The sequence below is a fragment of the Rhinolophus ferrumequinum genome, chromosome 2 (assembly GCF_004115265.2).
Source record: "Rhinolophus ferrumequinum isolate MPI-CBG mRhiFer1 chromosome 2, mRhiFer1_v1.p, whole genome shotgun sequence".
Classification (NCBI taxonomy): domain Eukaryota; kingdom Metazoa; phylum Chordata; class Mammalia; order Chiroptera; family Rhinolophidae; genus Rhinolophus; species Rhinolophus ferrumequinum.
Window position 1 is genome coordinate 80,674,257 of NC_046285.1, and position 26,301 is coordinate 80,700,557.

Here is a 26,301-nt window from a genome sequence, read left to right on the forward strand (position 1 = left end):
CTACTAAAATTCATAGAACTATGAAGTAAGTCATGGAAATCATTTTAAAATGTCCATTAAATATGTCTGATCTCTTAGGCTCATTCCCCCAGCTCTCCCGTCCTCCAAGCCTGGACCTGCACGGACTGCACTGGAACCCAAAGACGACATGTGTTTCTCCTCTGACCTTCTCCATTTCATGAGCGATGCCTCTAATATCCGAGGTGATCTGTCTCCAGGACCGTCTCTTCACTACTTCATGTCCCAGCCCAGGCTTCCTTTCGTTAACACAAGGTCCTGTTCTTCTTCCAGCTGTTTCTCATCCCAGCTCTCCCAAGTCCATTGCTGCCAGCTCAAACCCAGTCTCTTTTCTCTCCTCCTCTTCCTACCTCACTCCATTGACTGTTTTGCCATTTCCTGTCCACAGCACCCTCTGAAATCAGGGCTCTTTTCGGGTTAGGGGGTTGGGTGGAGGGATTCACCTTTTGTCCTAACACTTATTTACATCTTCCACAGGGCAGACAGGGTGTGCTTTGAAAGGTTAAAAACTACCTGAACGTGCTAAGACATAGAACCCCCAAATAATCAGATTCTCCTTGGAAAACTGAGTAAGCCTCAATATTTGGGGGAGGAGGGGGCAGTGGGATAAGCCTTGCAAGATTGAAAGTGTCACCAGCCCATACTTTTAGCTGTTTGTGAACCCACTGTTATCCTAGAAATTTCTGAGCATGCTTCATTTACTTGCCAGAGTGCCCAAAGGAATCTGAACACAATCCCAGGAAGGCCCATATTTGTCAACCCATCACTAATCCACTAAATGCAGGGAATGGATAGATATTTCTCTAGACAATATATTAGGTCATCCATCAATGAATACACATCTAACATATGGTAATTAACCATATCTGTATGTTTCATAAAGGATGAATATGAGTGCTAAAAAGAACTTTAGTGGTATTCCACTTTGCAATTAGGAAATGGAAGTCCAGAAAGCTACTACCTACCGTGTTTCCCCAAAAATAAGACCTAGCCGGACAATGAGACCTAGCTGGACAGTCGGCTCTAATGCGTCTTTTGGAGCAAAAATTATTGTAAGACCGGTCTTCTAGTAAAATAAGGCCGGGTCTTGTATTAATTTTTGCTCCAAAAGACGCATTAGAGCTGATGGTCCGGCTAGGTCGTATTTTCGGGGAAACACGGTAGTAAAACTTAGTAGATAAGCACGGGGGGTGATTCTCTTCAAAAACACGAACTCCTACAAAGTCCACGCTAATCCCTAATGGAATGGCTCATAGGCCCACTGATTTTCATTACACAATGGACTTGCAGTCAAACCTCTGGGGGAAACGTCAGTTTAGGGAGTAGAGTAAGTTAGGCGGGGCAGCTGCCACGATGTGGGACTGATAAAGAGCCACCAAGAAGACACGTCATTTGAGTACATGACCATACACACGACATCTGGGGGGAATAGTGGTAAAAGTGGGGCTGCCTGGCCTGCCTGCATGATGTCAAGGACTTTTCAGTTATTTCCTACAAAACATTAAAGTTTTCTCCCAACCTCCAGGCAGCAATTCCATGTTCAAGGCCTAAATTCAACAACTCCCACCCCCTACCCCGGGGGCACTCCAAGAACTGTCGAGGGAAGAAGCCAAGGTCTATGACGCGGAGGTGGAGGCATTCCACAAACGGACAGCTTGCAAACAACTTGAAGCTGCTTTTTGCTACAACTGGGACCAAAAAATAAGTGCATCATTTCATTTAGCCCATATCCCATTCTCTACTGTCTCCCACAGTTCCCTTCACATGCACTTTTCTTCCTGTAAATGCAAATTCTAACTCCTGGCGATGTTTAAGTCCCACCTACATCCCCAAAGTTCTTTGGAAAACACTACCTATTACCTCCCTCCCTTCTGAACACTAATACCACTTTTTTCAAACAGTAACACTCAAACTTGTATTGAATTTCATTCTTTATAGGGGGTTTTAAACTTTCATTACATAATAAGTATTTATTGTTGAAAAACTAGAAAATATAAATAAGCCAAAAGAAAGTCATCACCCAGAAACATTCATGGACACATCCTTCAAACATGTTTGTTTTACAACAGCAGCACTCTGAATCTTCCACATGATAATGCCATCATTCCATGTCAGTACGCTCTCTAATGAAACCATTTCATGACTGCTTAGTATTTCACTTTGTACATATGATACGATGTGCTTAACAAATCCCCTATTCTGATAAACATGGGTGGTTTCCTATTTTAGGCTATTATAAGCAGTCTTGCAATGAACATACCCCCTTAATATATATTTACAAGTATGTGTGCCTGATGGGTCCCTTACAATAAATTATCAGAAATGGAACTTCTAAGTCAAAAGACATGCAAGCCCACCACTATACCCCTTTTAGGTCTTTTTTTTGTATTACCAATTTATCCTTCAAAAAGTTATTCCAATTTACTTTCCTTTTTATTTAAGCATCATTCAAAAAATATTTTGTGCCTACTTTGTGCTGGTCACTACCAGCAGAGTCACTATTAATATAACAGACACAGTCCTTGCCCTCGAGGAGCTCACAATCTAAAGGAAGAGATGGAAACCCACAACGTCACAAATTATTCATTACAAGCTGAGGTAAGCTAAGAAGGAAAAGTACAGGGTTTTTCAAAAGTCACAGGAATTTAGGAAGAACCTGATACAGCCTGAAGGGTCTGGAAGAGTTTCCATAGGAATAACGCTTCTGAGCTGGGGCTAAGGTTTCCTGACAGAAATTAGGTGAAACCAGGTTTTAGAGAATCCCGGAAAAATATTCTAAGCAAAGGGAGCAGCATGGACAAAGCGCCCAAGAAAGGAAGAAACATGACCCATTTGAAAAAATGGAAGCAGCTCCCTGTGGCTGGGGCAGAGGAGTAGAAAGATGGAGGCAGGGGCCAGACCACACAAGTCCTCCAGCAGCAGCAGCTGTCACCTTCCTGCACTCTCCCCAACTGGTGAGTCCAACAATCAATAATATGGGCTAGAACAGTCACAAGGCAGCCAAAGCCTAAAGAACTAACAACTGAATAATGACACAATAAACTGTAAATCAGAAAAAAGGATGTAAATAAATTTACCCCGAATAAGGAATGCACTTTCAATCTGTTCCAGAACTTTTAAGCACACGTTATGTCACGTACTTTAAACAATGTAATCAGCTAAATTCTTTAGTTTAATAGTTGTTGTCTAAAATATCTGCATGCCTACAGAGAGCAAAACACATGAAAAATTCCTTTACTTTAATATGGTACGATCGAGTCAATTGAAAAGTGTTTAAGTCTGTTGGAGAAATTTCATATGCATTATTTTATTTAAGGTGAGAAACATAAATGTTTCATTAAGGACCTACTCTGGAGAAAAAGCTAATCCCACAATCTTTCAATGACTCTAATTAGGCAAATTTTCTTTATGCCAAAACAGATTTTCTTATAAACTTCCATATAAATAAGAGTTAAAAATCAGTGTTTTAAGACATTTTAAAAATCAAAACTTAGAAGATGTCAAGTATTCCTTTGAGTCTTTATTTATCCAGGTAGATAAGCAATTATCATAATGTAACGGACATTTTTTTAGTAATTAACTATAAAAAAATCTGCACAGAAAGTTTGTACCACAAAAGTGATAAGTGATTAAGTGAAAAGTGATAAGTCCATAAGTGATTAAGATGCTCAGTCACTGAGAGAGAAAGAAGCTCCAAAGGGTCCCTGCCCAGCAACCTCTCATAACTAAAGAGAGCAGAACACAAGCTGCTGCTTGTGAAAATGCAGGGACTTCATAAAAATATCTCTCAAATATTCCCTATTATAATACAAAAGGGAATGCCTATTAAAATGCCAGTTTATTCTGTATAAAACACCCCTTCTACCCCCTTCAAAAGCTTTTTTCATTTTTTTGCTTTAAGGTAAAGAAAAGGCCACATCCCTAAGGTCTTTGTGAAAATGATCTCAATACGAGATACAATGATTTCCATTATTTCCTGTCCTCACTGAAGTTCACCCGCACGTTCCCAAGGAATCTGCTGAACGTCACTGTTGATTAGCCTATTCCAAAGTAGACTTCTTCAGCAACACACAGAAGACAGAGAATGAAACAGTCCTCACAAATATACTCTGAAATAGGAGTATTTGAAATATAAATATAACTTTCCAGAACATTATTTTTCCTAATGACTAAACTCTAAATTTAAAAAAAAAAAAAAATCGAAAAAAATGGAGGTTTTCATACAATGATGTGTGCAGCCCATTCTCATGACACAGTCATTTAAACTTCTCATCTGCAAAACATAATGCAATAAATTATCAAAAAGTAGAGGAAAAAACACAAAGCTCCATCTGGTTTACAAAATGTAAACTGTAAGCATTACAAAACTCATAGTGCCAAGTATCAAAAGTTACACATTTTGCTGGATAATCTTTTATCTCCTCTTGATTGGAAAAGCAATACAGGATCAATACAGAAAATTGGGAAATATAGAAAACCAAAGAAAAACATAAACTCTTGTAACCCTACCATTCAACTGGCGTTATATTGGGGGTTTTCTTTCAGTATTTTTTCCATTATACACAAGTAATAGGTTTAAGAAATACAAATGCCTGCATACTTTTTAAAAGTAAAATTAGGATATTGTATTTGCATTTTTGTCATTTACTCACGTAACATACAGCATGTTACATATCTCTGACTTTAAAAATCCTTCTAAAAATCGTTTAAACATATGTGGATGTTTCGTAACGTATTTATTTTGTGACATTTATGCTGTTTCCAATTTTTGAGATGATAAAGACTGTCATAAAAATATTTAAAACTCATAACACTTCAGATTATTTTCTTAAAATATTATTTCTAGAAGTAGAATTACTACATTAAAAGGAAATTTCTGATGGCCAAGAATCACCCCTTGAAACACAGCCTTGTTCTACCAGATTTTAATCTATTCAAAATTCACAAAACTTACAGTTACATGGTATATAATTTAAAATAAATTTTTTAAATAAAAAAAGTTCAACGACAAAAATTAGAAATAACGGGAAATAGAATCAGTATTATGTTTTAGCATATACTCATGGAAAAAAATTAATTTAACTTAAACCCCACACTATATACTTTAATCTGTTCCAAATGAGTCAAGAGAACACAGAATAGCCATGCTAGTAGTACTAGGAGAAGAAGAAAAATTATCTCAACTAGTTAAGGAAAAAATAATATCAGAGAGAATGGAAGGGTGAGTCCAGGTCAGGAATTTAAGACAAAGAACTCTCCTCCAATAAACCACAAATACTACAGATTTTTTTCTCTCAAAAAGCAATTTTACAGCCTAATTCTCCCCTGACCCTTCATTTTTAAACCGATATCCACCTCTTTAAATTTTCTGACACAAACAGAATTTTGTTATAGCAGTTCCAGAGGTAACTGTCAGCTCTCCAAACTCAAGAAAAAGATTAATTTCTTAAAAGTCCAGTCCCAATACCTTGAAATAAAATGCTAATGTTTAATAATATTTTCAAAATAAAGACAACTTTTCTCTTTTTTCAATACTTACTCAGAATGGGAAACTTTTATTTCTTCCCTTTGTCTTGCAGAATAATTTAGGTTCCCACCTAAAATACAAATAAGCACAGAATCTTTTCAATATAACTATTAAAAGTAAAATCCAAACATGCATGTGTACACACATACACACATTTGCATTGATATACCATAAAGTAACAGAAAAGGCTGTGGAAGAAATGGTTTCTCTCCTGGAACCTTCTTAACGGAAAAAAATGTTTTTTTAAAAATCCTTATATGATACAAATAATTACTGCTTAATTTTAGCATTTTTTTAAGTTTGGATTTATGTATCGCTTCAGGTTTTGTTAACGGGGACACTGTATTAATATTCAGTAATAGTGAAAATTAAGAGAAATGAAAGGAAATGACCTAAATGATTTAAAGAGCATGTGTATATATTCTTCTAAATACATAGTAACCTTTAAGGGCAAGCCAGTTAGAAAAACTGATAAGGGTAACATCAACATTTTAAGAACAAAGAAAAAAAGAACAAATGTATACAGTATATATTAGCAAAAGAAAAAAATCTGCAATTTCTCATTCTGCACCGAATGCTTTTAACCTTAAAATGTGAATTTCAGCTGTAAATTTGTTTACTTATTTTTTTTAATATAAGACAATAACACAGGAAAGGCTTTATTTTTAAAAATGTTTATTTATACTAATATAGAGAGAACATCTAAGATTTTATATTACAAAACTCATATTGAATTGGCCAGAGCATAACAATAATTTTAAGAAATGTGAAGGCCCAGAATACATAACTATATGTTACATAATGAAATGTTTCCATCACTATGTATGAACAGAAGGTTGTTATTACATGAACTAAAGCACTGTCCTCTAAAGAGGCATGGAGACAATCCAGTTACCCCACAAGATGATCCATCACAGTTTAAGAAATACCTGAACTTTTACTTACCTTGGGCACGATTCACCAAATAGAGGAAGACCACAGCTAAAAGTGACACTGGAAGTGAAAAGACACAGGACCCTTAAAAAAACATGTACTCCTTCCCAATGATTCCTACGTAATCATAACTAGTACTCAAAATAAGTAAAACATCATTTTCTCCATAGGCTACCTGAGCCCAGGCATGGTGAGGTCAGAAACGGAGAAGCTGAGACACTCACAGGAGAGGGGGCCAACCCACCCACGGTCATCCTTGCTACTCGTTCCTCTCTCTTTGTAAGTGCTGGTCCTTCCCAGCACTTCCCCAAAACTCCTGCCAATCCCTACACTATTTATCTTTTTACAGAGGGTAAACAGAATTAATCCTTTGGAGGTTTTAGGTGTGACAACACCACATCCATTTAACAAACATCTGAACGTTGTCATTAGATCCCAGAGCCAGTAAAAACCTCAGAAAGTCAGGTGCTTAACTTTTTACCTTGACAAGTGAGGCACACTTACTTTACTTTAAATGAATATGGCAACAAAAACACTTTTAAATGGCACATTGTTTGATTTGGGAACCAAGTATATATGGAACTTACGGCTTGAAGTTAAACCACATGTTGCAGCATCAGAAATAGACAAAAACATTTTCATGACCCAGTATTTTAAATTCTTATATGACCCGCTTTTTAAAAACAAATAATGTGGTGTGTTTTTTTTTTTAATTTGATGTGCTTATTTTAAAATTATTAGACAATAAAATGTATTCAGGCTATTCATAATCAATTATCTACAAGTACAATTATACTTCAACTATAGGTAGTCACTGAAATATAATGAAAATAAAGTCTGGTAATACCACTGGGGTTTGCCATTTTAGATACATATTATCAAAGTATAAAAGGCATCTTAATATGTTATATGAGAATTCTTTTCAGATGAACACAATTTATGTGTATGGTGAAGACTCAATGGAAAAATGCTGATTCTTGTAATTTTCAACAGTTTCCTAATGCTTCCTATGTTTAATCAACAAATCTTTACAGGTAAAAATTAAGTAACAGGACTAACAAAAGAAATTTCAAACTGCCTACTGAAATCAGCCATGAGCACTCACACCCACGTCACACCAGCAGTGTCCACACATTCACAACCACGGACACACTCAGGACTCTTGAAATGCTTCCACTTTAAAGGGGAAAATGTTTTTTTTTTAAAAAAAAACACAAATATTTAAAACAGAATATGAAGCAGATTCCACTACTGCCTTTAAGGATAGGAAAAATGCGTGTGAATCTTCAGAGAACTAGAAAGTCACCAGCTGGGAAACTGACACACAGGGTAAGAACTAGGCAAACCTGAGAGATACAGCTTACAGATTTGGTTTAAAAAGGGGGAAACAGAACAATAACAAAAACCTGAAAATATAAAAATATTCTGCTACATATTAAAAGAAACTAAATAAGTGTTGCCACATGGCACACTTACAAGAAACACAGGCAATGAAGAAAACTTCCAAAAACAAATATCCCCGAGTATCCAGTATCATGCCAGCAATGATGGAACTGATTGCCAACCCAAGGTTCTGAATGGACTGCATGCTGCAATTTAAGAAATGAAAAAACACATTTCAATCAAAAGTCTTTACACACAGTAACAATTTATTGCAAATATTAGTATCTGTAAACCACATACTATTTGTGCTAACACATGTTTTCAACCAGGGATGACCCGATTAGATTTGTTTTTACCCCTTGTTTCCTGTACTAGACTTCATGCTCAAATGTAAGGGAGCTTGCCTTATTAAGTGAAGTGCAAACACAATACCTTCCTGATGAAAGAAAGAAAGGGTTAAGTGAATACCAACCCCTTCTGCCTTTTGGACCAGAGACCAGAACTCAACTGCTCACTGAGAAGCCCTTACATAAATGGGCCATGGGATGATAAGGTTAGCAATTACCTCTTATGGGTTAGCTTAACTCCAGCTCTCCTGCTGGAGGCTTGGAGCATTTTTTGTTGCCACAATAACATCATAAACACGTTAACTGATTTCTCTAGTTCTTTCCAGGTTCAGAGCGTCCCAGAAGCCTAAAGATGACTAGATCAGGAGACCCGGGGTTTCGTATGATTATTAAATTGATCCAGTTGAGAGGCACATTATATGATCCATGGTGCAAGTACTTACAAGCCATATGCAGTTCCCAGTTGATGTTCAGGAACTACAAATGCCACCATCGGCCACAATGCACAGGCAAGCAACGAATAGGAGAGTCCCAGGAGACACTACAGAAAGCAATAAGGAAAAGGGAAAAAGTCTTTTATTAACCAAAAGGTGACGTTCCTTTGATGCAGATTAGAAAGAGTGATGTAAATAGCTAATACACATATATGAACAGCCATGCACGATTTATGGTGATCTGACTAAAACTCATATTCAATACAAACGAGTCCTGGCCCTCTCTAACAGTATCCTTCTAGTGACAAAATACACACACTGTCTTAACCATTTTCTATTTTATACACCTATAACTGGCTAGGCACAGGGTGCAGTTAAGAACCAAGCAGGAAAACAAAGCTAATTTGCAAAGTCATTGCCAATGTTTTAAGTAAGCTAATTTTCCAACATTTATTAGGAATTACAAATTAAGCAACCAAGGCAACATCACACCAGTAAGTCCATTATCTCACCTCTGGGTTATCAACACACAACAGGAGAGCAAGGCAGACAACCAACCACCAATGCTTGTTAAACATCACCTAATGCTGATTGTTTCCTTCAATTAAAAAAGGAACCTTATGAATTAAGTTAAAATAAGATCATTTATAGCTATCAGACTGGCAAAGATTAAAATAATGCCAATGTCCAATAATGGCAAGGATCCTAAAAAACAGACACATTCTTCTATTATTGATAATGCTATAAATGGATAGAAAGTTATTGGAGAAGTTTCACAATATCTATCAAGATGTTACATGTGCGAAGCCTCTACTATAGCATTTCTATTTTTAGGAATCTGTCCTATAGAATTCTCACCAAGTGCACAAATACATATGTTCAAGATATTCTTTTATGAACAGGTAAGAAATGTGGCACTTCAGCCTGTGATCTTAAAATGACATTCTGAAGAACAATAACAAACACTTGATGAATTCGTTATCACTTTTGACCTACTAAAAGTCAAAGACAAAAAAATGGGAAATCATGGATATCAGGCTAAGTTTTTTTCGCCACCTATGATGGAATGATTTCATTTAATGAAGTACAGAAAAACAAATGGAACTACTAAGCATTCTAGCTTTTATAAGACTATTTTATTTCATATTCTACTTCAGCATTGACACTACTCCATTAAATAAGCCAAATGAAATTTAAAAATATTTACACATTAACAATTAATATTTATATACACTAAAAATAGTTACTTAAATTTAAATCAAGGCCTTGCTTTCCAACAGCCACGAAGCACTGCTTTCGGAGGAACTGAGTGTGGCTCCTGCCACGCAGGCACTTTACAGGGTCCTCCCGACCTCTGAGCCCCACGTGCTAACAGTGACGTTACCATAGCAATCCAAGGATTCCACAGTGTAAAGGCCAGCAGCATATGCGAAGCAAGAGTGGTCACCACTGCACACAGGACCCATATGATGTTCTTCCCTGTTTTATCCACCAGGAGACCAAATATTGGAGACATGGGAGCTGATATGACATATACAACACTGCCCAGAGAATATAAAAGATATTTAATGAAATATATCACAGCTAGAGAAAAAAACCCAAGAGGTCACCAAAACTATCAGGCAATGCAAACCCTAGCTCATTTAGTTTAACAATCTTCTAAAATGGTCACTAATAAATAGAAATATAAAGATATAAAAAGTGGTCCGAGACTTCTTTGGTTTTGCATTAATGCAAAGATGGCCACTCAGGATCAAGTGCCAATACAGTCTTGGTTTCACACTGTGGATGTTACGCCACATACGTTTTCTAAAATTTGGTTATAATTAAAGACCCACACTAGGCACACAATAAGCACTTGCAAAAATTAATGAAATACCTGTTGATAGCACCTGCTGCCTGAGAAGAAAATCCAAATTTCTCTGTAAAGAAAACTCTAAAATAAAAAAAAAGAGAGAGAGAATTAAGCACTTTAAAGAGAACTACTATTCTTAAAAAAAAAGGCAAAATATTAGGTTGGTGTAAAAGTAATTGCGGTTTTTGCAATTTTTTTTTTAAATTTATTGGGGTGACAATTGTTAGTAAAATTACATAGATTTCAGGTGTACAATTCTGTATTACATCATCTATAAATCCCATTGTGTGTTCACCACCCAGAGTCAGTTCTCCTTCCATCACCATATATTTGATCCGTTTTTGCAATTATTTTTAACCTTTTAAACCACAATTACTTTTGCACCAACCTAATAAAACTGAATACAAGTAATTCTAAGATTAGTCAACTTTTCCTTCTTCGTACTGTTTTCTCACCTTATTTGAGATTTATCTTCAAGTAACTGGCTAAAGTTCTAGTATTTATATAATTCACTTAACTAAATAAAATATACTGATGCCTACTTTTTTCCCTTTTTACATATACAGCAAATGGTACACACAGATTTTCAGAAAACGAAATGTATTACTACAGGGAATTAAGACTGTTTCTCTTCCTTAAAAGCAATTCTGGACAGGTTCTTGGCTATATAATGCATAGGGTTCTTGTCTCAAACTACTTAAAATGAGAGCCTGAATTTAAAGGTTATAATTACAGACATAGCCCACAAACACAACACTCTCACTCACACACTGCTCTGTGTAAGCAGCTGCCAACGAAAAAAGAGAAAGAGCTAGAAGATAAAGAAAAGAAGAATGGGATTTAAACCCTGAATTGGAGTCCGGCAGAACTGCAATCCCAGCAAATAAAAATGTGCCCAGTCACTAGGAGCCAATCCACTGTCTCCATTCTCAGCAAGAGGCTTCCTAACCAAGGAATAAAGGGGGAAAATAAAAAAGAACACTAATCTAAAGTCAAGCATTAAAAATAATCAATTATTTTGAATCAACAACTGTTATTAGGTATTTCTTCAAAAAAATCATCAAAGTATTAAATCAATTAAACCTTAAGCTAAAACACCAGTTAAATCTCAGGATATAAAACAACTCCTGTGTAAATATAAACTATCACCAGGAAGCATGGTTTACAGCTAAAAATATTTCTGTGACTGAATTCTCATTATAATTTAGCCAACACAAGAGGAATGCTAGCGAATACTCACTTCCCAAGCCCAATAAAGGGGAACACAGCCACATAATAGCAGACACAGATGATAAATATGAGCCACAGGGGTAAGGAGAAGTCCTTCACGTCAGTTAACTTAATAACTTCACCTTAGAGAAGAAAGGGAAGAGGTTATCAGCATAATTTTGCATACTGAAGTCAAGATTATTTTTCCTTTATCATGTTATCAACCTCTGCAATACAGTTAAAAAAATACTTTTTTCCATAAATTACTGGAACATAGTTTCTGGGATAACTTAAAAAGATATTAGAAAAAGCAATGTCTAAAATTAGCATCTACCTTCCTACTCTCTTCCAGGAACACTCACCATTTTGCAAATATACAAAGTACAATCAAGAATGTAAATTAGGCCCAAAAACATAAAAGAGGAAAAAACAGTACTTAAAAATATAGACAGTGGAAATACATTTGGAAATAAAAGAAAGAAAAAAAAACATGTATTAAGCCTTACTGGGTTTCAACCCTGCGTCAGGAACTTGCATCGTAAATTATCTCAAAAAGGCCATAATTATAATTATCCAAAGTCCCACTACCCTTGCATGTAGACTTACCTGTTTTTCCTTGTTCTTTATGAAGAATTCTTTCTGCTCTCTGATCCAAGTAAGCAAGGGCCAAGGCACAAATTAGTGAAAGAATACATGTTATAGCCCCTATAATAAAAAAAGAGAAATTTTTAATAGAGAACCACACTGAAGGTTCCTTAAAAGGCAGCGCATCACATTAACAGCAGAAAATTTAGCAACTGAAAGGGATGGTATTTAGACTCATACAAGAAAAGCCTATACTTACTAAATCGGGACAGAAGGAAAGGAAGAGCATATGGTGAGCACTCAACAAACAGTAGTCACTAGTCCAACAAAGGGGACTATATTATTTTCCAGTAGAAAGTTGGAGATTGGATGGAAAAGGCTAGAACAAACTAGTCCAGTCTTGTAATGCAAAATACAGACTGAAGAAAGCTGATGACCAGCTGGCAAATTAGTCTTTTCTTAATTCAGTCTAAGAACCAATTATTGACGGATGCCAGGGGGAAAAAAATGTAAAAGCAAAGTCTGATTCTGTGATGACCTCATCTTTCTCCTGATTCTTTCCCAAAGTCGATAATTCTTGCTCCTATTTTCTGTCAGCCGCAGGGTTCCACAGCACAGCTCGCTTGGACTCTCTTTCCTTTGTGTATCCAGCATTACTCACTAAAGTTGATCTCTTATCATTAAAGCAAATTGGATAAAAAGTGAAATAAAGTTTATACTTGTGAAGAATTTTAAGAAGGTTAGTAAAATAAATGAATATTTAATTGGCTGATATAATATGGTTGAGTTGAAAAACTGCAGAAATGAGAGTCAGTAGACTTCAGTTCTACATCTGCCACTAACAAGCTGAACTTAACCCTCTTTGGGCTTCCCCACCTGTAAAATAAGAGACTCTGACTTATGATGGCACAGGTTTTTTTCTGGCTCTAAAATTCTTTAAAATTCTCCAGTTCTCCAGTGTGGAGGGAACTAGAACGAATACAGAAGAGCATTTGAGAGTAAGAAAGAGGTTCTAAGTAAGGCAAAGGATCTGAGAGGGCGGGAGAAAGGAGGAGGAGTCTCTAGGTACAAGTCACCTGTTGAGGATTACGGCTCCACTGTCCTATTTTCACCAGGCTGTACCGAAGACTTATGAGCAATAAAGGATGGCACAGAACATTCACCCCATCCCGCAGGTGTCTCTAGGGCTCGCAAGCGGCCGCCTACACACCACGGGACTCAGACAAATTCACTGCTCAGAGAAAAGGCCCAGGTCGTGAATCCAGAGGGCCTCATACGATTCCCAGTGACCCACCCAGCAACCATGGAGCCTTAGCTCAGAGAACTCAGGGCCAGAAGGGACCTAAACAGTTTTGGTCAAATACCTGCAATTTTACGGAAAAGAAAACAGAGACACAGAAGTGAACTCCTTTGTCCAAGATGACAGAACTGCTAGAGCCAGGACTGGAATCCAGGTTCCTAACTCCCAACTTACTGGATTTCCCACCATATCATACTATGTCTGACTTCTATAAAATCCAAGCTCCAGAGTCACACTAACTGAATCTGATCAAAAGGAAACAATTCTGCCTTCTGCTACGGACTAATAAGTAACACCTCACACGTATAAAGTCCTGATTATTTTCGGAGTTTTCACAGACTTTCTCATTTGATCATGAGGAGGACACTGAAGTAGTCAAGAGTAAAACAAGATCCTCCATTTTAAGAAAGTGGAAATAAAAACATAAATGGGGTGAATGATTCGATATTTCTAATTAGGTCAAAGAACTAGTGAACTGTGCAGGCAAAATTATAACCAATGAGGTCTACCCCTGATTTCCTCTCTGCCATGATACTTGCTATGACATGCTTTCCGAAGAGACAAAATGTGGCAGTATGAGGATTCACTAACCAATCATAAGTGTGATTCCAAGGGTTGTGTGACCAGCAGAACCCAAAGCTTCAACCTTAGAATACAGCCATCCCATGAGGTTCATGTTCACTGTACTTCCCTGGAAAAGAAGAGGGGAAAGAAATCAACATAATTTTCATTTATATCTCTGCCTTCTTCAAAAAATAGGATGTGGGGTAACTTATAGAATAGGCATAGAGGATCCATATTAAACAACAGATAAATTTAAAAAGAAAAAAACTAACAAAGATAAAGCCACAGATAAGATTACGAAACAAAAAATGCCAATTTATAGAAAATGCTAGTAGTATTCAAACAGCACAGTGCATTTAGAACTTCCTAGTAGCCAAAGCAAAAATGAAACAGTGAGTTACCAAATTCACAGGGTACTTACAACAAAATAAACCTTAGCTCAGAAAAAGCACAGCTTTTCCTGGTGTTAACATCTGAAAAAAAATGTGTCTTCTAACCCCGTAAGAAGACAATAAAAGTTATATAGTAGATAATATCCTCATTCATTTAGTCATACATTTAGCAATTACTGAGCCCTGATTACATACCAGTCACTGTTCTAGGTAATGGAAATATAATAAAGAACAACACAGAAAATTTTCCAGCTGTCACAGAGCTTACTTTTAGTGGAGTAGAAGTGATAAAATCTGTAGTATATTAAATAGTGCTTAAAAGTGCTTTCAAAATAAGGGGAAAAAATAAAGCAGGGAAGGAGAATACAAAGGGGTGGAGGCCTCACTGAGAATGTGACTTTGAAGTGAAAACCAAGGAAGCTACTGTGTTTCCCCGAAAATAATACCTAACCAGAAAAGAAGCCCTAATGCTTCTTTTGGAACAAAAATATAAGATCCCATCTTATTTTCAGGGAAATACGTTAAGAACAGGAGACATAGCAGCCCTACCTAATACCGTAATTCCCCGAAAATAACACCACCTCTTATATTAATTTTTGCTCCAAAAGACACATTAGGGCTTCTTTTCCGGTTAGGTCTTATTTTCGGGGAAACATGGGAGGAATGAGGACATCTGGGGGAAGAACATTCCAGGCAGAAGGTACAGCCAATGCACAGACCCCAAAAGCAAGGCTGTCTGCTGTGCTCAGCTCATGAATGGCAAGGAGGGCAGAGGCTGGACCAGCGTGAATGAAGAGGAAACAGGACGAGATGAGGTCCCCAGAAAGGAAATGGTGGAGAAGCGGGGGACTATACGTCATAATAAAGAATTTGGCTTTTACTCTGTGCGAGAAGGAATGTCATTAGGGTGTGGGCAGAGAAGAGGCATGATCCATGTATGTTTTAACAGACCTGCTTTGCCTACCATATCCGAAACAGACTACAAGTGGGATGAAGACATCCATGAAGGGGCGACTGCAATAATCTAGGACAGAGATGATGGGTCTTGGACTAGCTAGGGTGGCTAGAATGGGCGAGTGAGAAGTGGCTGGAGTATGTACATATTTTGATGGTAAAAACTAACAGGATTTGCTAAAGACAAAAACGTGGAATGTGGAGAAAAAACAACAAAAAAAAAGAGTTAAGGATGACACCACTTTTTGCCTGAGCAACTGGAAGAAAAGAGTTGCCCACAATTGAGGATGAGGAAACTACCGCATGACCTGGTTTGAAGGGTGGCAGGTAGAATATCAGAGCTGGGTTTTGGCCATGTCAGGTTTCATATGCCTGCCAGACAACCAAGTGGAAATGTCACACAGAAGTTGCATGTATAGGTGTGGAATTCAGGGAAAGCCCTGGACCGGTGCTTCACAAAGACATGCTATTGAAAACTTTAAAACTAGATTAGGTCACCAACAAAATGACCATCCAAAGAGAACATGTCCAATGACCAAGCTCTGGGGTACCCCCACACTTACAGAAGTGTGGGGATACCCCCACACTTGAGAAGACTGAGAGGGAAACAGCAAAAGAGAAGCAGCAGACAGAAAGGCAGGAGGAAAACTATGAAGCTGGAGTGTCCTGGAACCCAAGAGAAGAAATCAAGGAAGGGGGAATGTCAACTGTGCTGCATGTGCTATTGACTGAAACTGCTAGTGACAGGTCAGACCCTGAAGACAGAAACGAGGTGGCTGCCTGTGAGCTGGCTCACCCCACATCCTCCTCAGGTCTTCCCACCACTCCAAGAACCCCACCCTACTCTGCAGCATAGAAGGCCCGAGATCCCTTTCCAAAAACCTAGGGCTCCTCGGAAAGCAGCTGAATGGATTACAACTAGTTTGTGACCACACAGAAAGGAACCTGATGAACACTAGGAACCAAAATGACGTCACTGAGAATGAGCGTTTGGACTACACTCAACTGATCCTATATCCTTCTTTGAGAAGTTATTAAACGAGATCCACAAATTGCCACAGACGTATCTTAAGTTCCACAAGATACACAATGAAATACTCAAAATATCCTGGTAGATAACATTTAGAAAACATGGGGAACCACACTAGTTATCAAAGAATTATGAATTAAAGTAATACTTAGGTATTTCCAATCAAATTGAAAAAAGACTTTTAAAGTAATAATAACCTGTACTATCAAAGCTGTAATAAAAAGGATCCTCTCATATTCCACAGACGGAGATGTAAACATCGCTGAGAGGACAATGTGAAAATATGTTTCAACAGTCCTCAGAAGCCCTAAAATAATTCCATCCCTAGCAACACAGCCTATGGAAACAGAGAGGCAGACAAGTCCAATAGTGTCCCATATCAGCACTATTTATAATAGTGAAACATTAGAAAGAAGCTGCATGTATAAAAACATGTCATACAGTCACATGACGAAATATTACATTAAAAACTTTTTATACTGGATTTCTTCTTCCCTGACAATAGGTTACAAGCATTTTCGTGCCGTTTATTAGTCTGAAACCTTGATTTTTAACAGCAAAATTTTTGTATCTAGTGTTTTTTTTTTTTGTTTTTTTATAAACTCTATTCATGGGAGTTAATGCAGAAAAAATACTAAGGGGGTACAGGACTGCCAAAACACCTTATAGGTTTCATTAATAAAAGCATAATGTTTTTCCCCCGAGTACCCTCCATCGGACCAAGCCTGAAAAGCCTGATCATCTGCAGATTTCATATGCCAGGAGGCATACTGGTCGCCTGCAGTAAGTCCAGAAAGGCGTGAGCGCCATGGTCAGGGAGCTGAAATCCATGTCATGGGGCTGAGACAACCACAGGAAAGGGGCACATCTGACCAAGAACTTAAGAGCTGTCTCCATAAGCCCAGTGCTGGTGCACAGCGAGGTAAACTACAGAGGGCAAAGGTCGGAGCGATCAGTAGAGTTGCCTGTGCAGGCAGATTTCATGTCTATGTGAGGATGAGCTTCATAAATTCACTGAAGTAGATGGGCTGCCCCATTACACTGTGAGCCTCCATCACTGGACATGTGCAGGCTAAGCCAGGATGACCACGTGTGAAGGCCATACTAAACAGAAGGATGCCGAAATGGGTAAGGAATTAGACGATAAAACCTGTAAGATCTATTCCAACGCTCAGCTTCTCTCAAGTAATGAATGTTCATCTAGCCATTTTAGACTGTTTCCTAAATGAAATAAGGCTAGAAATGCCTTAATTAAAGTAAGTGCTATACTACAGTCTAGAAAAATACATTAAAAAGTCAATACCTAATTTATCATACACAAACATTTCATCCTATAATGTTTAAGAGAGAACTATAAGAGTCAATCTTTTGCTTCCTACGTAGCTTCATTAGGTTTGTCATACTTACAACTCTAGCCATGCTAAGTTGTAGTCCAAACACCAGGTTTAATTCTTTGCCTTTAAACCAACTCACAGCATATGTATTCTGAGCAACTGCCAAGGACTCCCCACCAATCCTAAAAATGAGGAAAGGAAGAAAAGTCAAGCTTTTAAAGAAAGACCATGGTTACCAACACAGCAGGTTTAAAAGTTTGACATCCCTGTTATCAAAACCTGGAGTGGCTGTCTCCTCCCCTGAATCTAGGTGGGCTTGTGATGCTTCAACCAATAGAAGTGATGCTGCATAATCCCAGGGTTGGGTCATAAAAGGTGACATCTGCCTTTTTACTCAAACACTGGCACTTGGAGCCCTGGGCAACCTTGTGAGAAGCCCTACTCCCCTGAGTTCACCAGGCTATGAGAAAGCCAAGCTACACAGAGAGGCGACCCTTAGGCGCTCCAGCCAGCAGTGCTGGTTTTCAAGTTATCCCCGCCCAGGCGCCAGACATGTCAATCAACTAGCTTTCAGATGATTCCAGGCCCCAGCCTTCCATGATCCTTTCCAGCAAGGGCTCCAGACAGCAGGTGCACAGACAAGCCATCCATGCTGTACCATGTCCAAATTCCTGACCCCCAAAGTCCACAAGCACGATTAAATGTTTGTTTTATACTGCTGAGTTTGGGGGAATTTGATATGCTTCAATAATAATCATGACAGGTAATAAAAGGCCTCTGGGTTACCACATCACCTTCTATGCTATATAAAATGTTCATATGGAAAGAGTGGGCCACACTTTGTGAAAACACAAAAATTCACTTTTCAGGCCAATACCTTCCTTATTTGACATTGACATTCTCCTACTTCCTGGGTTTTAATTTTCCTTCTGTAAATTCTACATGTTGACCATTCCTCACTCCAGGCCTTCAGGTTGGAGCTGCTTCTCCATATCCTAACACTGAGCCCTCTTCACCACTCCGTCCTACACCAAAAATAGTTCCCATCTCTTCAAATCCAAGTCTTATACAGTGCCAAGGCCCACATCGTCTGTGAAGCCCCTTCTGACCACACTTCACCTCTGAATCCCTTTCTATTTTTATAGACATTTTGTTTCCTTCTCTCTCACTTGGAACACTGTCTGGAATATGTCACCTATGTCTACATGTCCCTGGTAACCATGAAAAGATTGAGTAAGTTATACTTTTAAGTTAAAGATTGAATAAGTTATATCATCTCAAGTGTCCCCTCAGGTCAGGAAGGCCAAGGCTGGACTCGGAATGGGCTTAATGGACAGACAATGAAATTCATGAATTTCATGAATTTCAGTCTATTGGTATTCTGCTCATTCAAGCGTCTTCAACAGGGTTCAAAAGGACTAGCACATTACCCACTAAAGAACAGCAAATGTCCATGAATCTCCAACCTAAAACTGATGATCTATACTATAATACTATAAATGAGGTTTAAGTCATAGTGTGCAATACTACAGAAAAGCAAAACACCTAGGAAAAATATCCTTTCTGGAGAACTATTCAATATTCAAACCCCACACAGGGTTGACCCCTCAAAATTGCTGCTTACTTTAAAGGAAAATTAAGAAACTAATAAAGAGTCTTATGTATATATGGCTAGATTTCAAGGACTTGAATTTTCCAGAAGAGACAATAAATGTTTTGTAAATCCTTAATAAATTGATAGCTAAACACTAAAACAATGTATTAAGATAAATGAAATTATGCATAACTTACCCAAACACAAACCTTCCAAATTCCATCAGCCAATAAGCATTAAATATTCCACCCAGAGCAAAAACAACCTATAATGTACAATCAATGAAAAAGTAAATTCAAGATATTCAAGAGAAATAACTTACGATAAATCACAACTTATACAGTGATTTTAATACTCCTTCTTAGCAAAGCTGTGAAATTTAATATGTTAATGCCTTTGAAATACCAGAAATAATATCCTTCAAAGGTGGAACTAACCCTCAAAAGAGCACATAATAAAATAAATAGAATAATAGTAAAATATTAAGGTTCATCTGTCCCAAGGGTTCAAATGGTATATGCATTATACTACATGGGCATTTGTGGACCCTGCCTAATTAAGTTAAGCATTCATCAAACACATCTTTGCTGAAATTAGACAAGAATTCAAGTCACTGTCACATAACCAATGAATGTTTTGGCCTTCCTTACCTGTCCAATGCAAATAAAGCAGCTAAAAATAATGGTGCCCCATCTGTTAGAAAGAGAGAGTGGGAGTGAATTAAGAGCATGTCACCAAGTCCTTCAGTAATGATTCCCTTTGGTTTTCTTTGACCCCTCTGCATTCCCTCCAAGGAAAGAAAACTGAAGTGCTGGTCTGCCTCTGAAGTCAGCAGCTTTCCTAGGCTGAATGCTAACCTACAGAAGTCTTGACTTCTGAGGGAATTCCAGAAGCTTTAGTAATGGCATATGTTAGTTTAAGTCACTGTCATCTCTGAAACAAAACATTATAGAATCTTCAAGAAGTACCCAGGGTTCCCATGTAAAGTGGACATTCTTTATGAAATTTCTACTAAGACGTTAATTGCTTCTAAGGAATGTCAGATTAAGTCATTTTAAGTGGGTATAATTCATGACAACTAAAAACTGTGTCTAAAAGGACAACTATCGACCATGTTAATACAATCCTGACAAGTCTGCTTATTCTAACACTCTACATTTTGATTACCTGGTCAACGTTTCCCCTGAGTAATGAAATGCCGGTATTAGAAGTCCAAAGACGACAGACGTAAACAATCCCTGTGGAATGGCCACACCACATTCTACTGAGTGTGTCTAGCCCTGGAAAACACACTATGGTCCTGCAATTCATGCTCCCTCCTGTCAAGCAAAGTCATCAACATACTAAGTAGAATCTGTCCCCCTGAAGTTTCCAGCTAATTAGGTCTCTTTAGACCAAGCAAAATAAGTTTAATTCCTTCTTAATACTCTAACTTCCAATTTTTAAAAAGTTAGTCCCCAAGTCTAAATACTTAATTTCATCAATTCTTTCCTACAAGACATGGTTAGAAGATCATTATTTTGCTCTCTGCTTTCTGAAAATATTCCCTCTTCGTCACCACTAACAACACACACACAAACATAAGGATGAAAACTGACAAAATGTATAGTGTTATTCCCTCCTCAGTATCTAACAGAAATGGTCACAAAAAGTTCAATATCCAAAGAAAGGCAGAAAGAGAAATTCTCACTGGGGAGGGGCAAATACTATGTAGGTGCCAAAGACTGTACATCCACCTGTCAATCCTCATAACCACCTTGCAGGGCAGAAATTATTGCCCATGTTTTACCAGTGAGGAAACTGAAGCTCAGAAGAACTGGGAAGTTTAGCAAGTGGCAGCATTGGGATTCAGACGCTGGCCTGCCTGATCCCAAGTGAGGGCATAATTTACCTTCGGATAACTGAGTTACCTTAGCCACGGGCAGCATTTAATATCCCAACCTTAACTGAAATACCAACCAAATTTCAAAAACCAATTCCAAAGATATGGAAATCTTTTTAAAAATAGAGAAATGTATTCAGTTCTGTTTCTAGAAATACCTTAATTTAGTTCTGTGTTTTCCTAATAATCAGATTTTACCCATACGTGAAATTTTTTTTAAGCTTACCGTATTCCAAACACTCGGTCTATCAAAAAGCCACCAAAGAAACACAAAACTACATTGGGCCAAGAATACCAGGCATACAGCAGCATGAATTTCGTGGTATTCACCTGCATATCCTACATGGAAAGAAAATAAAACTATTTTTTTCCAAACAGTAACTTCAGCAACTAACAAATCAAAACATTCTGTGTAGAGCAAGAATTTCTTAATCATTAGTAGTCACTTAACTGCTTTGGGAACCTCAGGATACCTATGGCCCCTGCCCCAGCAAAATGGTCACACCTGGGAACTTCTTGCGTCCGCATGCCATTTCAGAGGCCCCACGAAGTCCAGCATCAGTCAGATCCCCCACTATGGACTACCCCCATTTGCGTCTGCCACTATTCTCTATACTCCTATTCCTCCTATACTACCTGCATTGGGGCTTCCCACCACATGGAAAAGAATAATCTTAGCTTATCCCCACCCCGACCCTGACTAACGCCTACCTTCTTTCCCTTTCCTTCTAGAATATTAAGAGCTAATCTATGCATTTCTCTCTGTCCAAAGGTAAAAAACTATCTACAGAAAAGAGACTATCTAAATGAACAAGAAACTATAAATGTCAAATACATTTTTATAAAACCAGATTAAAAATACTGACATGGACAATCCTCTGCCATCAGTAGTCACACTTAAAAAATAACAACAAAAACATATTTAAGAAGGCAAAAAAAGGGCCGGCCCCGTGGCTCAGGCGTTTGGAGCTCCATGCTCCTAACTCCAAAGGCTGCTGGTTCGATTCCCACTTCGGCCAGTGGGCTCTCATCCACAAGATTGCCAGTTCAACTCCTTGAGTCCTGCAAGGGATGGTGGGCAGCGCCCCCTGCAACTAAGATTGAACACGGCACCTTGAGCTGAGCTGCACCCCGGATGGCTCAATTGGTTGGAGCGCGGGCTCTCAACCACAAGGTTGCCAGTTCAATTCCTCGAGTCCCGCAAGGGATGGTGGGCAGTGCCCCCTGCAACTAAAGATTGAACATGGCACCTTGAGCTGAGCTGCCACTGAGCTCCCAGATGGCTCAGTTGGTTGGAGCATGTCCTTTCAACCACAAGGTTGCCAGTTCGACTCCAGCAAGGGATGGTGGGTTGCGCCTCCTGCAACTAGTAACGGCAACTGGACCTGGAGCTGAGCTGCGCCCTCCACAACTAAGACTGAAAGGACAACTTGAAGCTGAACAGCACCCTCCACAACTAAGATTGAAAGGACAACAACTTGACTTGGAAAAGTCCTGGAAGTACACAGTGTTCCCCAATAAAGTCCTGTTCCGCTTCCCCAATAAAATCTTTAAAAAATTAAAAAAATTAAAAAAGGGAAAAAAGAAAAAAAACTATCCTACCAAATCATCTGTCAAATGATTACTCAATGGGAGAGTGAAATGCGAACAAAAATCTGCTAATACTTTTTGGCAATACTGTGAAAATAGTACATAATTATTTATCTAAGTTGTGAAACAAGATCAAGTTACACACAAGTGCTATAAATGAATTTTGTGGCCACTCATTCCAACTCAAGAACACTCCTTGCCACATACAGATTTGGTGACTATAGATGTCAAAATGAATTCATTGGACAACGTTGCAGACTAGGCAACCTGAGAGCTGATGAAGCGTCACCAGGTACACCCACTCTAAAGCCAACAACAGAAACAAAGGTGAAAACTCCACTTACCCGTTTAACCTGAGTCTGAAGGGCGGCAGGATTATCATAGCAAAAATAGCTGCCTAGAAAAAGGAAGAGCAAGTATTTTCTCATAAATAATACTGTCCATATAAAAGTTTCAAGTTGCAAATACTACTCAAATGGTGATTTAAATGTTTATACTAGGGGCTCGAGGACTAACACTGTAGGAACTTTTAAACCATTTCCTTGTCCATCGTTATTTTCTAAGTTGTAGCCAAATAACCCAGAGGACACATAGCAAATCATTTACAAATTATTAGTGTGCATATACAGCAAATATTGAGAAGCTGAATTAAGAAGTTAATCAACTACTTGTTCTTCCATTTTACTATCATCATGCCTCATATGTCCATTATTTTATTAGCACCTTCATAAAGCAGTTTTATTTTCCTTAAAGTTACAAAAACACACACAAACATCAAAAATTTCACAAACATCCTCAGCAGTTTCCCAGTAATGTTACCCGAGGTCACCATTTTATCTTGAGAACAGAGGAATGGAGTTTAACTATTCTGACTAAACCTATATTTGAATATAGAATTCTAATTCCACAAAAAGAATGCCCAAATCAAATAATTTAGCAAATACAGTGGCAGGAATGAAGAATTCTAAAGGATTAAGTTAAAACATAATTATAGTGTCTCTTGGCAGGTAAGAAAGAGAGAAATGGAGAGAAATCTGCCATTCATTCACTCAGATTTATTTTCAAAGTAATATAATTGATCGATGTGTGGTAGGCTTGAAGATAATACTGTCTCCATTTCTCCACTCTCTCTGTTGGTACATATTAGAAGCTAGGATTCAAAAGAAAAAATTGTCATTAGAAAGGTATGAATCTGGCTTCTGAAACCCAGGCAGGTAATCGTAATTTACCAAACATAATCTGTGTTAGTAGGGGCAATTTCAGGTGTTTTGTTTTGTTCTTTTTTGATCCTAACCCAGCAACTTATGTTCCTGCTTTATCGCTGTTTTAAGGGGTACCAGTGTCATGATTTAAAACTAATGGATGGGCATCATCTTTCCAAAAAGGGGTTGTGGGGAAGGGGGTCAAAAAAACTTGCCAAGAAACTAAATCCCAAAGCATCTTTCAGGCCTACCTATGCATTCCAACAGTAGCATAAAGTTCCCCACCATAATGTTCCCAAACTTGTTGATTACACCAATTCCTGTGAGCCCCCTGAAAAATACATCCTTACTTTCATAACAAATACTGACATTAGAACATTCCTGAATAAATCAGTTGCTGGAACAATAGAAAGATGTTTTAAAAATCATCTCAAGAAACTGCGTTCGGAGTCATCAGATTTCGTGAGTGAAATCAACCACTGCCACACCTACCGCAAGTCCAATCCGGTGTGATTGCTTCACAGTGTCAGAGCAGAAGAGTAAGAAAGCACATCTACTCACTGAAGCTATCAGCAAGACCTACTCAGGACATTTTTCCAAAAGAGGATGAGAAACTTATAAAAGACTACCAACGAAATTACTGATTCAACAAAAGTCTTTGTTATGCGGAGCGGTGGGGAGGAGACGTAGTTAAAGCTTTCTGAAATCCTTCAAAACGAAATGCCACGACAGTCACCTTGACGACCTAGAGACTCCTTCATGTCTATGGCCCCAGGGACTGAGTTGCTAGCCTCTGGGACTTCTTGGAGCAAAGGAGTGGGAACAAAACTCGCCCAGCTCAGTCCCCTGACTCCCACCTTCCGGACGCCACTGGCTTGGATGGGGACGCGAAGCAAAAAGGTGGCGGCCCAGGAGCTGCAGGGAGAGGTGGGAGGACCGGAAGGGGGAGGAGGAGAGAAATCGGGGATTCCGTGACTATCCGCCCCACCCACGCGGCTCACCAAAGCCAAGGAAGCACATCAGCAACAGCACCAAAAGCCGGTGCGCCAGACGACTCGGGTCGCAGAGGGCCGGCAGCGTCTCGGGGGCAGCGAGGGCGGCGGGGGTATCTCTACCAGTCTCGTCTGGGCCGTTTGCCAGAAGCCCCCGCGCTTCCTCATCCTCCTCCTCCATCGGGTGGGCCGTAGACGGAGAAGCGAGAGCCGCCGCAACTCCGGGGCCGGACAGGATTCACGGAGGCCAGAGCCCAGCCGAGACTGCGGTCACGTGACGCTGCGGCAAGTCACGCTGGGCCACGGTCACGTGACCGCGTGGTGGGCAGGGCTGCGGGGAGGACTAGGAGGAGGCGTGGTTTGGTCTGTTCTCGAGGGGGTAAAGTGTGTCTGTGGGCTGAGGTCCTCAGCGCCCACCTTCGGCCTTCCGCCGTTCACCGCGCTTTTTGTTTCCTGACCTGCTTCCAAATACACGCACTGCAGACCCGGAGCAGCTCCTCCAAGTCCCGTCCGGCCCGACGCCGGCCTCCTGCGTGATCCGACCCGCGCCGCCCTTCTCGCCGCATTGCTCTCGCCAGCCTCGTTGGCTGCTGTTAAGACAGACTTGATTGAGCACTTTTTCACAAGCTCTCTGACCTCAGAGTTCACAGTTTCGTTGGAGAGAGCGACAGAAACTGATACGTTAAAAAAAAAAAAAAAAAGATGAATAGACGAGAACAGAAATAAGCACTGAATTCTATAGAAATGAAAGGGAGAACAGGTGAATAGTTGAACCCGCCTTGGAGGAAAGTGGCAGCAGAGAATGTGGGGAGCGCTGAAGCTCCCTGAAGTTGATACCTAAGCTAGGATTAGTAAGAATGAGCCAGTTACTGTGCCTGAGAGGGTTATCTGGGGAGACGGTTAGGAAGGATAATAAACACGCAGGCACAAAACAGAACTGAATGTGGGTGTGTGTTTGTCTTGATCTGGGAATGAGAGCTAAAGAACCGAAGAGTACAAAACACTAAGCCTGTTTCATGAGAAGCCATGCAAGGATTTTGAGCAGAGCAGCAAGAATGAAAGATGTGTTTTTAAAAATTCAATCTGGCAACACAATCCTACCCTCACTTTCTGGGTGTCCCCAGGCTTTTCCAACAGAATGTTGAGGGTTGACAGGGCTAGAAGTTGAATAACCAT

General features: G+C 39.1%; 1 protein-coding gene across 6 annotated transcripts; it reads right to left on the reverse strand.

Moving 5' to 3' along the window:
- Positions 1-2,031: 2,031 nt before the first annotated feature.
- On the reverse strand, positions 2,032-25,407 carry MFSD1 (major facilitator superfamily domain containing 1). Of its 6 annotated transcripts, XM_033135312.1 has the most exons (17): positions 25,135-25,407; positions 23,276-23,328; positions 21,568-21,680; positions 20,110-20,152; positions 19,657-19,724; positions 17,939-18,047; positions 14,183-14,282; positions 12,313-12,411; positions 11,738-11,849; positions 10,522-10,578; positions 10,027-10,183; positions 8,652-8,749; positions 7,955-8,067; positions 6,491-6,538; positions 5,558-5,615; positions 4,243-4,291; positions 2,032-4,127 (listed from the first exon to the last, which is right to left on the reverse strand). In XM_033135312.1, the coding sequence occupies exons 1-16, from the start codon at positions 25,304-25,306 to the stop codon at positions 4,288-4,290; spliced, it is 1,404 nt and encodes a 467-aa protein (XP_032991203.1). In that variant the 5' UTR covers positions 25,307-25,407; the 3' UTR covers positions 2,032-4,127; positions 4,243-4,287. The 6 variants fall into 6 exon arrangements, with proteins under 6 accessions (XP_032991203.1, XP_032991195.1, XP_032991221.1 ...); XM_033135304.1 differs by having other exon boundaries at positions 2,032-4,291; XM_033135330.1 differs by lacking the exon at positions 21,568-21,680 and having other exon boundaries at positions 2,032-4,291; positions 25,135-25,404.
- Between the last annotated feature and the right edge of the window lie 894 nt (positions 25,408-26,301).